This window comes from Athene noctua, chromosome 1 (genome assembly GCF_965140245.1).
Source record: "Athene noctua chromosome 1, bAthNoc1.hap1.1, whole genome shotgun sequence".
Classification (NCBI taxonomy): domain Eukaryota; kingdom Metazoa; phylum Chordata; class Aves; order Strigiformes; family Strigidae; genus Athene; species Athene noctua.
Genome location: NC_134037.1, coordinates 39994529 through 40009216, shown reverse-complemented (window position 1 = coordinate 40009216; position 14688 = coordinate 39994529). Strand labels below are relative to the sequence as shown.

Genomic DNA, 14688 nt, shown 5'->3' with positions numbered 1-14688 from the left:
AGACCATTCTCCTCACTACTCCTGGGATAGAAAGGCCGTAGAGATGAACACCAAACCTGTTCTGGAGAGGGAAGGAGCAAGCAGAGGAGTGTTAGAAGCACTGGTGCAAAGCAAGGCTGCACTGCTGACACTGCAGCACTGTGGTTGTGCCAGGAAATAGTAACATGGAAACTTTTTGTAGGATTATGTTTCCTTAAGGAGAATGTGAATAAAGGGTCTGCTGCTGGTGCTAGGGTGGGTTCTAAATGCTGCTGTCTTTCCTACTCCCATGCCTAGTCTGAATATGTACTGAGCTCATCGGGACAAGGATTGGTTTGGAAACAGAAAATAGCTATGAAAAATACTCCTAAGAAAGTGTTTTCTGTAGATAAAATAAAAACAATGTCTGCCTGCAGGGGGGAAAAAAAAACCAGGGCCATTCATGTGGAAAGCAGAGATGCTGACAGTTTCTATTAAGTTCTTTAAAAAATACCTTCCTGTGAAGAGTGTTCTGTCTCCAACTTTCTGATCCACTTCAGGACAGAGAGAGAAAGTTATCTGTAATTTAATTATATCTCTTCTGAGAAGGTATTTACATTGTAGCACTGAGTGGAGCTGAGTACAGCTTGGACAGATTTCTGTCCTGTATAGCTGTAGCACATCAGGGTGTTAGACAGGCAGCATGAATAGTACCATCTGCTTCAGAGTGGCTGCAGTGCTTGCTGGAGGGTTTTTCATCTTGGCCACCTTTTTTCACAGAACATATATGTAGCAGTTATTGTGGAAAACTCGATTGCTGTTGGTCAAATTTGGTTGAACTTGACCGGCAGGTTAAAATTGTGGTGGAAGAGGTGCTGGGTTGGATCTGTGACCTCACTGCAGCAGTTTAGTTGCTTTATGAAATGAAGTTAAAGGTAACTTGGGGGAGAGCAGAAAAAGAAGGCATCCATGATGTAAGAGCTGTCAGGAGGGAAGGTGGAAAGGCATCCTTTCATGAAAGCTGAAAGGCACAAAGAGGAGTTCACAGCAGTGGCCATTATGCTTTAAATCTATTTTGAGCAGTGGGATGTATGGAAATGAACAAGCTTCTAGCATTTGGAGTGAGGAGGAAGATGATGGATTTCCACACCGTTTTGGTGCACTATAAATGGTTCTGGCTGGTGGATCGGGTGTGTGACGCACGAGGTAAGGGAGAGAACGCCAACGTTGCTATCATTTTGGTCTTGCTCCTGCTTAGGAATGGGTGGCAGCAGCCACTTCTGATGGTTCCTAAGGCTTTTTCAGTTCCAGGTCCATATGAAGAAAGCAAATAGTCAAATAGGATTTTGGAAACTCTAAAAACTTAAAAAGCAACCACTTGTTCCTTTAGGAAGGTTTCCCAAACAATGGCTGGCAGTAAGAACAAATGATCCAAATATATTTCCAGAAAAATTTCTTAGCTGTACAAGTAAGCATGGATTTTACTGATCATATGGTTTGAATTCAAAATGATGCCCAAACTTCTATAGCTCCCACTGGATTCTTGAGGGTTTTCCCTGTTTGAGGTTCTTAAGAGCATCAGGTTGCCAAAATGCTAGTACTGTATATTTGAGATGGTTAAAGAGCTGTGGACATTTTTCTCCCGTCTGTTGCATAAAAGATATAATCTGTAGAATGATCTGAAAGATTAAAATTGTTGTCACAGACAATTGAATATAAATTTATTTATAAATGGGGAAACCTAAGCTAAGACTGTCACACAAAATACGTCCCAAATTGGGAGAAGTTTTGGAAACGGTGTTTTCTCACAACAACGCATTATTCAGTGAGACGGTTATTTTTAATTCATCGTCCAGTGTTTGCCTCCCATACTTGACAAATCTGATGTTGTATGCTTGCCACCACTCTTGTCAATATTTTCTGTCCATAACAGAAGAAGGAAAGATGGCTTTGAACTTCTGTCCAGTTGGATCCTGATTCAGACTGCCTGTATGACTTGGAGCAGGAGACTAAGATCTAAATATACAGAAAGACATGGGTGACAAAACAGGATTTGTAAGGAGGAACAGTGATCTGGATTATCACTTTTTAGGGATGATTTTATGTACATTTAATCAGCTACCACAGTGAGAGATCCCAAACAGGCAGAAGAGAGGAATTCACAGCTACAAAACACTTCCCTGCAAGAATCCAGCAGTCCTAGCCAGGCTATTCAAGCCAAGCTATTGCCATTAGAGAATTGTTTTCCAGAGCAAGAAAATAGTTAAGAATTCACTAGGGCAGTTCTTATGGTTGCACGCTGAGGAAGAACGTCTCCTAGATTTTAATTTGTTTTCTCATTTTTGTATAATCTAGGACTAGATCCATCATTTCTTCAAATGTTCTGGTTAAGACAGTTGATGCCCACTGGATGGGTTCTCTCTTCCATTTATTTGTACCACCTTTCAGTATGACGATGCATGTTAACTATGTGTTTCTCCATTTCCCCAGTTATCACCTATGTATCCTGGGGTCAAGAGCAGTGATAGCTGGAGAAATGTTGTCTCTGTTTTGGGCAAGCAAAGATATGTTGTGTGTGACTCATGTTTGCAGCATTGTAACCACATAGTCCTGTGACTGTTGTTGTTGACACATTCAAATTAAAAGGATTTTAGGTTACATTTTAAATGTATGTGCCTTAACATTTCAAATAGGAAAGTGAAATTCTCCTAAGGTATATGATGATCAAGTTTAACTGCTTATATAAACAGGACACAGGTTAACACCCTTATTTCACCCTTATAAAATATGGAAGAATATCTCTTGCAGTATTTTCTATCGTGACAGTTCCTTGTAAATTTGCCTCCTAATCTTCGTGTCCAGCCTGCAGCTGCTGCACTCAACTGCAGGCCTTTTGCTTTTCACATGCCCCCTGTAACAGTCAACCACAACCATTCACTGGTGGTTTTAAATATGATGGTTTGTTTATAGCAGATCTCAGTTACTTGCTTCTAGACCTACCCGATCAGTGTCATCAGATGAAACTCAATGAAGTGAACCTGTGCTGTATCTGTATAAAGTACTGATGTTAAGATTGTCACATTTTAGGATAACTGTACACTTTGTTTTCTCTTTCCATAATGTTTGAAACATAATATGAATTACAGCACTGTAGTGGCCCACAGTTGCTGGAATTTGAGTGGTTTGAAAGGCACAGCAGGATTTGATGACTGGACACAGACAAGCAATAAAGTGCTTGGTTCCCTTCTCATCCAGCAGTCACTTGTCTATCATATCCACCTATGAAGAGGTGCAGTTCCAACCTGAAAATGTGCAGTGACAATAGAGTATGAGGTATAGAGACATTTTGCTTTCACGAGGGCTGATTCAAACAGTTTCCCTTTATAGTGGAGAAACCACAACCTAAAACTGTCCCTCAGAGGGCAATAGGGGTGGAAGGTTATTGCAGAGTGATACGGAAGAGCGAGCAGAACTGAGCTGTTGACTGTGAACATCGTTGTAGGTTTTGGCTCAACTTCCTGCTGTCAAGTGATCGCGATAGTAAGAGTTGAAAGTCATAGAAGAATTGGCTGTTTTGGTATGTTCGCTGCTTCCAGAACCATGTGGCACCTGTGTAGCCAATTCATTACTTCAAGAGGATTTTCTGGAACGCCAGAGGTTAACTATTCTGTATTGCTTCATCTGTATGTCTCATCTGTTACTGGTTTTGACAATGGGAATACAGGCAGAGAAACACTGTGTCATTTTCTTGTCTATCGTGTACCCAGTGACTGGATTTGATTAGACATTTTTGAGGGTACAAACCTCAAACATCAGGAATCTTATGAGGTACTACTGGTCATGGGCAGCACTGAAGTCTCAGGTTTTTACCTGGGTGTCACATATAACACTTACAATGAAAAAGATCGCTGCTTACAATTTTTTCTGCTATAATACCAAAATCTCAGAGGCACAGAGTTAGACTGCTTGCATTTTTTCCATTTTAATTAAACAGCCGTGATTAGTGTGGATAGTATGCCCACTAAACTGGGGTTATGAGTATTTTCTACAGAGACACTGATTTAATATAATTCACAGGGAGTTTTGATCCATGTCTACAAAGTCAATGGGTAAGAAAATGGAGAAAAATCAAATGCAGATGAGAAAATGGAATGTAATATATGGTAAAATAAAGAAACAGACATTGGCTTAATGACATCCAAGAAACACTTCTAACCAAGCTCCAGGATTCCAGAGTGTTAATCTCATTAGTTTAATATTGTTATCCAACTGTAGCTCCTGGACCCTTATGGTATCACAGAAATTCATGTCAGATACTGAATCAGACTAGAAATTTAAATTATTTATTGAAAAGTAGCTCCAGTTTCTTATTTGAACTTGGTTATGATTTACTGTACTGAATTACTGACTTGCCAAATTCTCTTTTAGTTGCCTGTCATTATGCTGCTGAAGAAGTCCAGGGTTTTCCATAAAACCTGAGGTTGTATTTATTTTCAGCAGGAATTACCATTCCTGCCAGTGGAATCCCAGTAGTCTTGGCTAATTGTAATATGGCTGTAAATATGTGATTTCCATGGAAATTAATTTAGTCACAGGAATTTTTGTCCCGTTTTTATATATTGATGGGTTTGCTTGACGTGGTTGCCAAACACATGTATGGTTTAAAGAAAAGCTCGATTAACATTAGAGTAGGTTATTTTTACTGATCTGCTCAGTATACATATGAAGTGCTTTTCTGGATGGAGCAGGAACTCCTTGACTGTCTCTCTTGGATTTGTGCTGTTAGCAGATAAGGAAGAACCTCCTTTAGCTCAAACAGGACATGTGCTGTTGAGATCTTGCCCTCTTAGACCCTAGTGGTAACAATTGCATAGCAACACCTTAATGCAATTTTGATCAAATCATTCCTTAGTCTGTGCAAATTGCCATTAGGTTTATATAAGCTTAAAATACTTTTTAAAAGAACTTTTCTAGTAATATTATTCCACAGTGGGATAATGTTTATGTGGTATTTCCAGATCCAAACTTACACAGACAGTTTTAGTACTAACCCTATACTTTACATTTTGATGTTCTACTTTTTTTCTCCATGTGAGATTGACAGTAGTCAAGTTGTGTTTTTGTTTTTTTTTTTCCCTGTTGCCAACATGCTGTGAGCTTGAATTCAATCTTTACATACTTTTTGTCTAGAAATGTCTTCAGTGTTTTCTGGGGTTTTGTGTTTGTTTTGTTTTTTTTTTTGTTGTTTTAAGAAAGTATTTGAAAATGCCATATGGGAATGTTAAGCAAGCAACCCAGAGATAGTACTATTATGAAATGCATCTAAAGACTGGAGGAAACATAATAGTAATATTAATTAATTTAACTTTTTATTAACTTTCATTTTAGGAGCAACTATATTGGCACACCAGGGCAATTTCTTACTTATTAGGTAGTGGCGTATGAATCTATTGCCAGGAGTCTAGGGTTTCCTTAATTTTTTAAGAAAAATACTCCTGTGTTCCTCTGTTCAATAATTTTTAGCTGTATTTGAGATGCCTTTTGCCTATTGAAGTCACACAGGCACCTACCCATACTAGAAAAATGCTGCTGTTCGCTCCTTGCTGGTAGTGCAGCCTTGGTACGCAGTGGGTCCAAGGCATCAAGGTAACACAGTAAATTGTTTCCAAGAAATTTAGTGACTGGCATTAACTTAAGGTTCATCAAAAGTTACTTACCTATGCTGTTCAACTGACTTTGATAGCCACATCAGCTAAATGATAGAAATTGTTCATCTGATGCAACTGCATGCTATATTTTCAAAACATTATATAGAGATTTTGAAGTACTATAGGAAATGTCAGTTTGAATTGTTTCATTAGCTACACGGATGAGAAAACATTGAAATGGATGATAACATTGTTTCTCAGCTTACTGTTTAAGAAACATCTAGTATTCATATCAGAAAATCAGTTTTGACAATCCAGTGAAACAGTAGATTTAAGAAATGTAGATAACCTAATTTCTGCATGTACCTAAAGTTCTAGTGTATGTTAGTCAAGTGTAACTTGATTCGAATTTGCAGCTATCAGTTTACTTCCTTAAAGTGTTCTCACATGCTTATAATTTCTCTAGATTTTCTGATCAATACCTCTTTTATAATAAGAACGGTTGAGCATTGCATTGTCAGTGTTGTCATTCTGCTGACCTGCATCATGACAATAAAATAAAATCGATGTTCTGAGTCTGTTAGCTTTTTACTACCTTCCTTACGGGGCCATTTTTTTTCTGCTCACTACCAGAATTGCTCAGTGAAGACTGTCTGCAGAGAGATGAAGGCCTTTTCCCCTGATCTTTTATTCTTATCTTAGAACTGAATAAAGCATATTAGTAGTCTAATTATGCCTTCTAGACAGTTTATATGAATATAAAGATACAGAATATAACAAACTTATTAGTGGATGTATAAATCATACTTGTATTCAAAATCTGACTGCAAACCTTAATAGCTTTTTAATATACAGTTATGTATTATTTTTAATGTAATGCACATTTTTTTTGTCTTTCTAGGTATGGCATGAACTGCCTCATTCAGTTTGAGGATTTTGCTAATACTAACGCATTCCGTCTCCTGCATAAGTACCGTAACAAGTATTGCACTTTCAATGATGACATTCAAGGTAACAGACTCTTTCTCTTCTCTTTGCTCTTGTGATGCACACAAGCCAGAAAAATGAGTCTTAACTGATGTACCACAGGGAAAAAAGTGTATCAGTTTTCTTGTGATATTTGAAGATGTTCAGTACGGGTCACATTTTGCCTTGGTTTTCCTCAGCATGTGTTTCTGGTGAGCTGTCTTTGCTCTTAACCTTTCCCTTTTCATTTATGCCTCATGCTTTATTTAGATGTTCTCTCTTCAGGAGTTTTTTTAATAGTTTAGAGTGTGAATGGCTTCCCCATATGAATGATTAACTTAAGATCTCTGGGCAAATGTCAAAGCTCAAGCCTGGACTATACTTCCCTCAGTTTTTTTGTCACTGCAGTGACAACTGCTCCACTGTTCTTCCATGCGACGGAGCTTGCTTGGTAAATGTCAAACTGTATTTCAGTTCTTAAACTGACAACTCAGTTAAATAGCCTTCTAATTTTCCTTGCAGTCTCAGGGCTGCATTCAATTTTAGAGGGAAATTATCCTCCTGACTCTGCTTTCCCATCTGAATCATTTGTAGCAGCTGGCAAAAGGAAAAGATCTAGGATGGGAAATGTCAGCAAGGGGGATACCCCTGGCACTCAAGCTAGATGAGCATCTTGTCCGTTCCCTCCTGAGAAGAAAGACAAGCAGGCCTGAAGTGGTGGATGGTGCTGCTTGGATTGCCTTCTTTCCTGTCAGGAAAAGAGCACTGGAAAATAACTTTCCCTAGGGCAGTAAGTGCACTGGCTCCATCCTTGCGAGGAGACTAAAGTCAGACAAACTGTTGAAGAGATGCCCAAGGAGGACCCTGGGCACCCACCTGCCTCTCACCCCTTCATGTTTCCTTGGGTAGATGGAGAACCTCAGCAGTGACGGGATCAAAAATGGATGTTTAACTGTCTTCATTTCTAACGGTTTGCAGTGACACTTTAAACCAAGCATTAGGAGCTTGAGTTTTCCAGAAGTCATTCTTGAGTCATTCTTGGGACCTGGGTCTTATTTCAGGGACTCAGCGCATGATGGTGGATTCAAATAGCCTGTGTCTTTCTGATGTTAGGGATTTGGATTTCTGTTACAAGCCTGGCTGAGTTCCTGCATCTGAAACAGATTATGGAGGACAAATTCCCAGATGGGAAATAAACTAATTATGAAATGTCATTTGCCTTTGTAAAAAGCATGTTGCTTCTTACCCTGTAGGGTCTCAGTGTAGCTATGGCTACAGCAGTCCAATACAGCAGACCAAACAGCATCTGGATGTTTCCCTACTTGTTCAGACACCCAGCTCCCACAGGGAATTCTCCTTCCTTGCAGGATGAAGGTCCTCGCCCGAAGTCACAAAGAGACTCAACTAAAAGGTAGTTTGAAGGGAAGTTTTTCAGGAACAGCATACCAGATATGGGTAAACTAAGCTGAGAGTCTTCTGTCTCTAGATGCATTTTAAAACCACTGTATTCATGCACCCTAGAAGGAGGTGACTTCACATTCAAAACTGTTGGAAGATATCTGTTTGACTTTTGGCTGAGTTGCTGTAGCGGCTGTCAGTCTTCCTTAGAAGTACAGCTATGTTCAGTCTTTTAATTTATTCAGCTTCTGCAATCTAATTTGTGTTTGTAGGTGTTTTGGTATTTTCATAAATGATGTCTGGGACTTTTGGGTGATCTGCATCCTTAATGCTTATATAGCTTCCAAGAGGTGAAAGCGGATGCATTTAGTCTTCTCTGATCTCTGTTGTTTGTCATAATATGCCCATAAATACTTTCAGTATCTGTTGCTGTAGGATGTCATCTTCCCCTATAACATGGCAGTAAGACTAGCCACACCCCAAATAGATCTAGTGATCTTTACTCCCTCTTTCTATTCCAGCTTCAGAAACACTAAGGATCTTTCACCTGACAACTTTAATGAGGATAGATGGTGCTAACTTCTTTAGCAATCCTTAGAGATTTTCACTTTCTAAGTGGCAGGATTTTTTCCAGGCTACTTGAAAGAGTGGCCTTCTCTGCATGCAAGTTGTGTTTTCTACTCCTAGAGCTGACAAGTAGTGTCAGGCCAATAAAAGCAAACAAACAACATTGTATCTGATTTGCCATCATCTTCTGAAGATAGTGCTTACATGATAATTCAAACATAGTTCCTCCTGGTCCAACTATTTGTCAAGCCAAAGCTACTTAAGGACAGAAAGAAATTATTAATATGTTTCATGGAAGGGCTTGAGGCTTTTTACACTGCCATAGGATATCCAGACAAAGGATTCCTATATATCTTAGTGATGCAATGAGGACCTTTAAGTACCTCAAATATAAAAAAAACTAATACACGATCCTGACTCCTGCCAGACACTATAAAAGTTATAGAAAATGTGGGAAGCTGAATACCCATTTGCAAGTAGTAACTTGGAGAAATGCAGTTGCCTTCTGTTAGCTCACGGCTATTTCAGGGTGTCAGCATGCCCCTAACTGATGCCATTGCAGATCATTTGGAAAAAAGTATCTCCCGAAACACTGATCTTATAAAACTACTAAAGATTGGTCATTAAGGGTCACCTGTAGATATCAAGAATTCCTGGAAACAGTTTTGTCTCCATCCCAGCTACAGCATGGTCGGATCCTTTACTTTGGAAAAAGCTTTGTAACTTTTTCTGCGTCCCCTCTCTGCCCTCCAGGAATTGGGGAACAAGGGTGAACAGGATTCGGACCAGCTGCTGTAAGTCTGTATTGGAATAATAAAAATGCTCTTATTTTATCAGTCTAGAAAGCATCTTTGTATTTGGATGGGTGGTGAATTTTTTTTCTCTCTGTGATTATGATAATTTCTTCATATTTTCTAAATATTTTTTTACAAACACAGTATCAATAAAGTTGCTTTAGGGAGAAAATAATCACTTTTTTCCTTGGATTCTTTTTGGTTTTTATTCTGGCCACAAATTGGCTTCCTGTTTTTTTTTTGTTGTTTGTTTGTTTTTTGTTTTTCCTCTCTGGAACGTATAGAATATGATTTTTGGAAGTGAAAATCAGTGAAAGCCTTGGGTTCAAAACAAATACTTTAATCCATTTCTTTCTAACTATTTAAGAGCATTTTCCAAAATTGAGGGGGTTTTGATCATAATTTCCTATATGGGAGAAATATTAATTAATATTGTATTGTCAAGCTTCACAATATTTAGAAATACCTGAATTAGATCAGGTTGCTATCTTTGCTCATCTCCAATATATTTAGGAAGGAGGAGTCATAAGGACAGGGTGGAATTTTCTTCAAGATATGAGACATTTGTTGTTTTGTTGTTTTTTTTTTTTCCTCTCCAACCCCTGCCTGGGAATGGACCAATGCCAGAAGAAGAACTGGGGCTTGTGTTGCCAAACAGAGCTGTTTATGAGGGTGGAAGACAATTCTCTGCTTGATTACCCCTGAAAGGGGACAGGGTTGGGATTTGTGGTTTAGGAGATTGAAAATCCCCTTGGAGAAACTAATCTGTTCCCTTCCCTGCTGCGGGGATGTTGAAGAAATCTCTTAAGATCAGTTAAAGAAGTCCTAGGTACAAGTCCAGAGTATGAAATCTTGCTGATGGGTGGGATTGGCCTGGGCCATACCTGCCTGCCCTTTGTCAAACCCCGCTGGGGCAGAGCAGGGTACCTGCAGTGCTCCATTTCCACACCCATCTTGGTCTTGGTGTGTCTGTTGAAAGAGTTTTTGCTATTCAAGCACAGTCAGTGGCTTAAGGCAAGTTTCCACATCCTGGGAGCCGTGCATTTGTTTTACATGGATCTCTCAGTGCCTATCACATGGTAGCTGGTTATAGCCATTGCTGACCTGGATAGATTTGAAATAGTGTCATAAATTTCTCTAGCCTTGCTGCCTCTATGCAGGTCAATTATTTAAATAATTGTAATTTTTTCCCCACCCCTGTACTTTCAAATTCTCTCAGTTGCCAATAACAAACTTCTGAAGTATAAGCCAATCTACATAAAATAAATGTTTTTCTATGTAGTATAATACTGGTTTTATTCTAGTGCGATAGCTCTATTTCACTGTGCCCACAGTTGCAAGGCTTTCCTCCATTATGGACACAGAGCCTGTATTTTATGCCGACAAAAATATTTACATGGAGACATTGCACTAGATTGGAATTAACTTTGGTATCCATCATGACCTTAGATGTCATTACTTTTTAACAACTGTGTTGTTTAATTGCATCAAAATTTTATTAAAAGAAACAGACATAAAGTAAAAATGTAGAGCATATATAATTTAAGATTATTATTCCATCTTACCTGTGTGGTTTGATTTAAAATATGTTCTAAATGTTCAGCAGACTGCCATTTGAATAACTAGGAAAATTATACCTGGAACTTATGTAATGACCAATTTAACGTTAAGTCAGTGCAGTTCTCAGAAATCAGAATTTCTCTATCACAAGCATTCATATTTTTAAGATTTAATTATTTTTAACATTAACATCAGAAATGATACACTTGGTACCTGGAAATTCCAGTTCTTGAAATCAAATTGTAAAGAAGGTTTGGGGTTTGTTGTTTTGGTTGTGATGGGCGTGGGGCTTTCAATTAATTCTCTGACAAAGATTTTGAAAAATGCGATGTTGAATGACATGTAATAGGTCATAAGTTGATATATATCTCAAATTCTGATATTATGTGCGAACTGTAGAAAACCTCTTTCATAATATGAAGTGGCATTTACTTCCAGGTAAAACAGACATTGGGATTTTTAAAATAAAATAATAAATCCTATTAAGACACTGTAGGATTATATGAAGTATATTTTCTTCCAGTATACTCAGGATATCACATCTCTGTTACTCAGTGGCAAATTTACATTGAAATCAGTATGCTTTCAAGTAAATCCCAAACTGTAGCTTTTGTATACTTTTTTCATGTGTATATACAGGTATGTACATGTATGTAGAAGTAAGTATTCCTCTGTTTCATTTTTTGCTCATTATAGGTTAAAAAAAGAAATCCATTCTCACCATGATCCTAGGCAACCAGCTCCAGGTGGCCCTGCTTGAGCAGGGGGGTTGCATCAGATGACCTCCCAGCCTCAGCCACGCCGTGCTTCTGTGACTCTGTTTCCCTTTTCAAATACACCAAATGGTTGCTTTTGTGAAAAGACTTCATTTCTCCTTCACTAGGGCCTTTCCCCCTCTTTGCACTGCCTGCCTGCTGCAGCTGAAGAGTGGGGCAGTGCACGTACAAAGCTTTGAAAAAACCCATTCATGTCAAGGAGAAGGAGCTGCCATCTCTTAAAAGAGGGTCCTTTTGAACTACCCACAGCCATAGCATTTGCCTCACTAGCAGCTGAGATTACACCTTTTAGGTAGGATCTTTACTCTCACCTTTTTTCCCAGTAAGTGCAAGAGAGGGATTATTTTTTTCCTGGCACTCTGTGCAGTATTTGGAAGACTATCCATGTTAACATGTGATTTCTATTATGCTGTGTATTGAAAAATGTGAATTTTACTTTTACCACTTCCTAATCTTTTAGTCCAGAATGAATAGCTCAGATTTTAGTATGTGCTGCAGGAATTTCTCCCCTCTTCTTGTTTCCTAGCTTTTTAAGATGAGGTAGGGAAGATGACATAAAGGAACTGCTAATACTTGAGTACAAGCTTTCTTTTTTTAAATTTTAAATAGACAAATGCTTCAGTGACATAAGCCATTTCTTGCTAATTTAAATTAAACTGCATCCAATAAAAATGAAGTTCTCATTCCTTATGTTTTGGGGCTTTTTTCCCCCCTTCTTTTTCTTTAATTGCTGTATCTGCTGAAAGAAGATTCTATGCTTCAAAGCATTTATAATGTGACAACCCCAAAAGGCCGTGGTCTCTAGGATTTCCTTTGACATGTTCATGATCAATTGTACAGTTTGCAGTAACAAGTACGGCTAAAGAATCTTGGACAGAAAACAAAACAGAGACTTGATAAAGAATAGCATACTTTGAAATTTCACATCTACCGTATTTTTATAAGATATGACTCACTTTCCTGGAAAACTATAATGAAGTGTTTGCTGTCACAGCAGCTGGCACTGCTTTAGAAAAATACCCTTTGTTAAACTTGCTGTGGTTATTTTAGAAATTTGGGGAGAATAGAATTGGTTTTCAAAAATCATGTCTGTGAACAATGTCTATCTTATTCCGCACACAAGGGATTTAACCTGTGCTCTGTGGGAGAGGGAGGTGAAGCCGTTTCTCTCCTTCCTATAGTGATGACAGTCGGGAAAGCAGCAAAGTTCTGTTTCTGCTTCGTAATGTCCGCAAGAAGTGGTTAGGCCTTGGCAGATGCATGTGAATTGAATTTTGATTCTTTTCAAAAACTCAGGTCAGTATTCAGGGTGAAATTTAAGGTCATGCCGTTAGTAAGAGCAGTTCCGGTTAAACAGATCTGCTATTCACGCTGACGGTGCCCCCCTTTCAATAGGAAGGAATAAGGGAAGCTGCTGACGAGGAGTGATGACAGCCACTGCCAGCAGCAGTGATAGTGGGTTCAGTAATCTAATAAACTGGGTTATTATGCTTTTTAGAGTCAAATGGCTGAATAAAACTGATGTGGAGTACTTTTTAAATACTATTTTTAGAGCAGTTCTTTGCAAATCATGATTTTTGAGAAATGCAGTGTTTTAGGCCTTTATATATTGCTATTATAACCTTTGTTCTGAATCGCCCTCATTAAGGAACATACAGATAATGATAACTCACATTCCACGTAAATAATCAATGTAAAATGTTATAGACATTCCATGTAGTAGTTTGTTCATGTTTCATATTTCTTTTCTTTTTCCTTAAAACAGAAGATGGTATTGCAATAGAGCTTGTAAAAGTACCCCAACTGGTAATATACTTAATTGTAGTCCATTTTTCTGGCTAGCAAACTTAGCAACAGTACATCAGCCATGAAGATAAACAGGATCCCAGCCTTTCCATGCTTTAGAAATTTAGTGTTTAATTTTGACTCTGTCACCAGAAAGTGGCTTGAAGACCAGCTTTCCCAGCTCTCTGATGAGGGCAGGGTGCTGTGGTGGCCACAGCTTCTGTCTTCAAGGTCTGGAAACAGGACCTTACAGTGCTCCAGCTCAGCTTTCCTTTTCAGGAGACCAGATTGATAGTCTTAGGAATGAGGCATGTTATGTAGGCTTCCTCCTCCTCCCCTGCAAGCACAGCTGTGTAACATAAAATATAAGAAAGAATTTGGCATCCAGCGAGAGGATGGGATTTTTTTATTACCGGTTATGAGGATTGTTTGGTAGAGTACCAAGGGAAACTGAGAATGCAGTCTAGCTTCTGTCTTTTGCCATTTTGGGGTTTTGCCAATTTGGCACTTGCCCCAGGAAGACTTAATTTCACCTGGGAAAGAAACAAGCTAGCTCTTGGATACTGTGTCGTGGAAGTGTCTCAGCCCGATGATTGTTGGTGGAAGTGTCTCAGCCCAATGGTGGTTGTTCCTGAAGTGATGCCTCAGAGGAACTGTTTTTTAAATTTTTTTTATTTAGAAGTGAGGGAGAAGAGAGTAAATGATCTCAGCTCGCAGAACAAGTCATAAAAAATGACTAAATAACTAAAAATGACAAATTTGTATGGTCTAAACATTAAGTGGGCTGAGAACAAGGTGTCCTGTATTTCTGGTGATTGAAGGGAAAAGACATAATGAAAAGCACGTAACAAACTTTTTAGTTCTAAAGACACATTTTTGAACTGTTTGAAATGTTGAGCTGGGTGGATTTACTTCAAAAAGTGACTTTCTAAGGGACTTTCTAACTTTAAAATGTGTTCTTAAATTTTGCTAAGCATTACCTTTTATTTTTGAAAAAAGTAACTATTCATGAAACTCAGATGATCATATCTATAAACCACGGATTCAAAGCCAGTCTTCAACACACAAGTGATGTCTTTTGAGGAGAGGCTTACCAGGCTTCTTACTACTTCTGTTCTTTTAGTTCCTTAGCTACATGTATTTGAAACTTAATGGTCTGTGTGTTTGCAATATGAATACATGTTTAGAGCATCTCCTTGAGTTTAATATAGAGATTACTGCTATCTCAGCTTTAAA

At 38.5% G+C, this 14688-nt stretch overlaps 1 protein-coding gene across 2 annotated transcripts in view; it reads left to right on the top strand.

Annotated features, from left to right (window-relative positions):
- The window catches only part of ME1 (malic enzyme 1), a 191225-nt gene that overhangs the window by 143692 nt on the left and 32845 nt on the right, over positions 1 to 14688 (top strand). For both annotated transcript variants that reach the window (XM_074922748.1, XM_074922740.1), the window contains one exon: positions 6508 to 6617. In XM_074922748.1, the coding sequence (XP_074778849.1) occupies positions 6508 to 6617 (110 nt within the window). The remainder of the gene's footprint in view (positions 1 to 6507; positions 6618 to 14688) is intronic.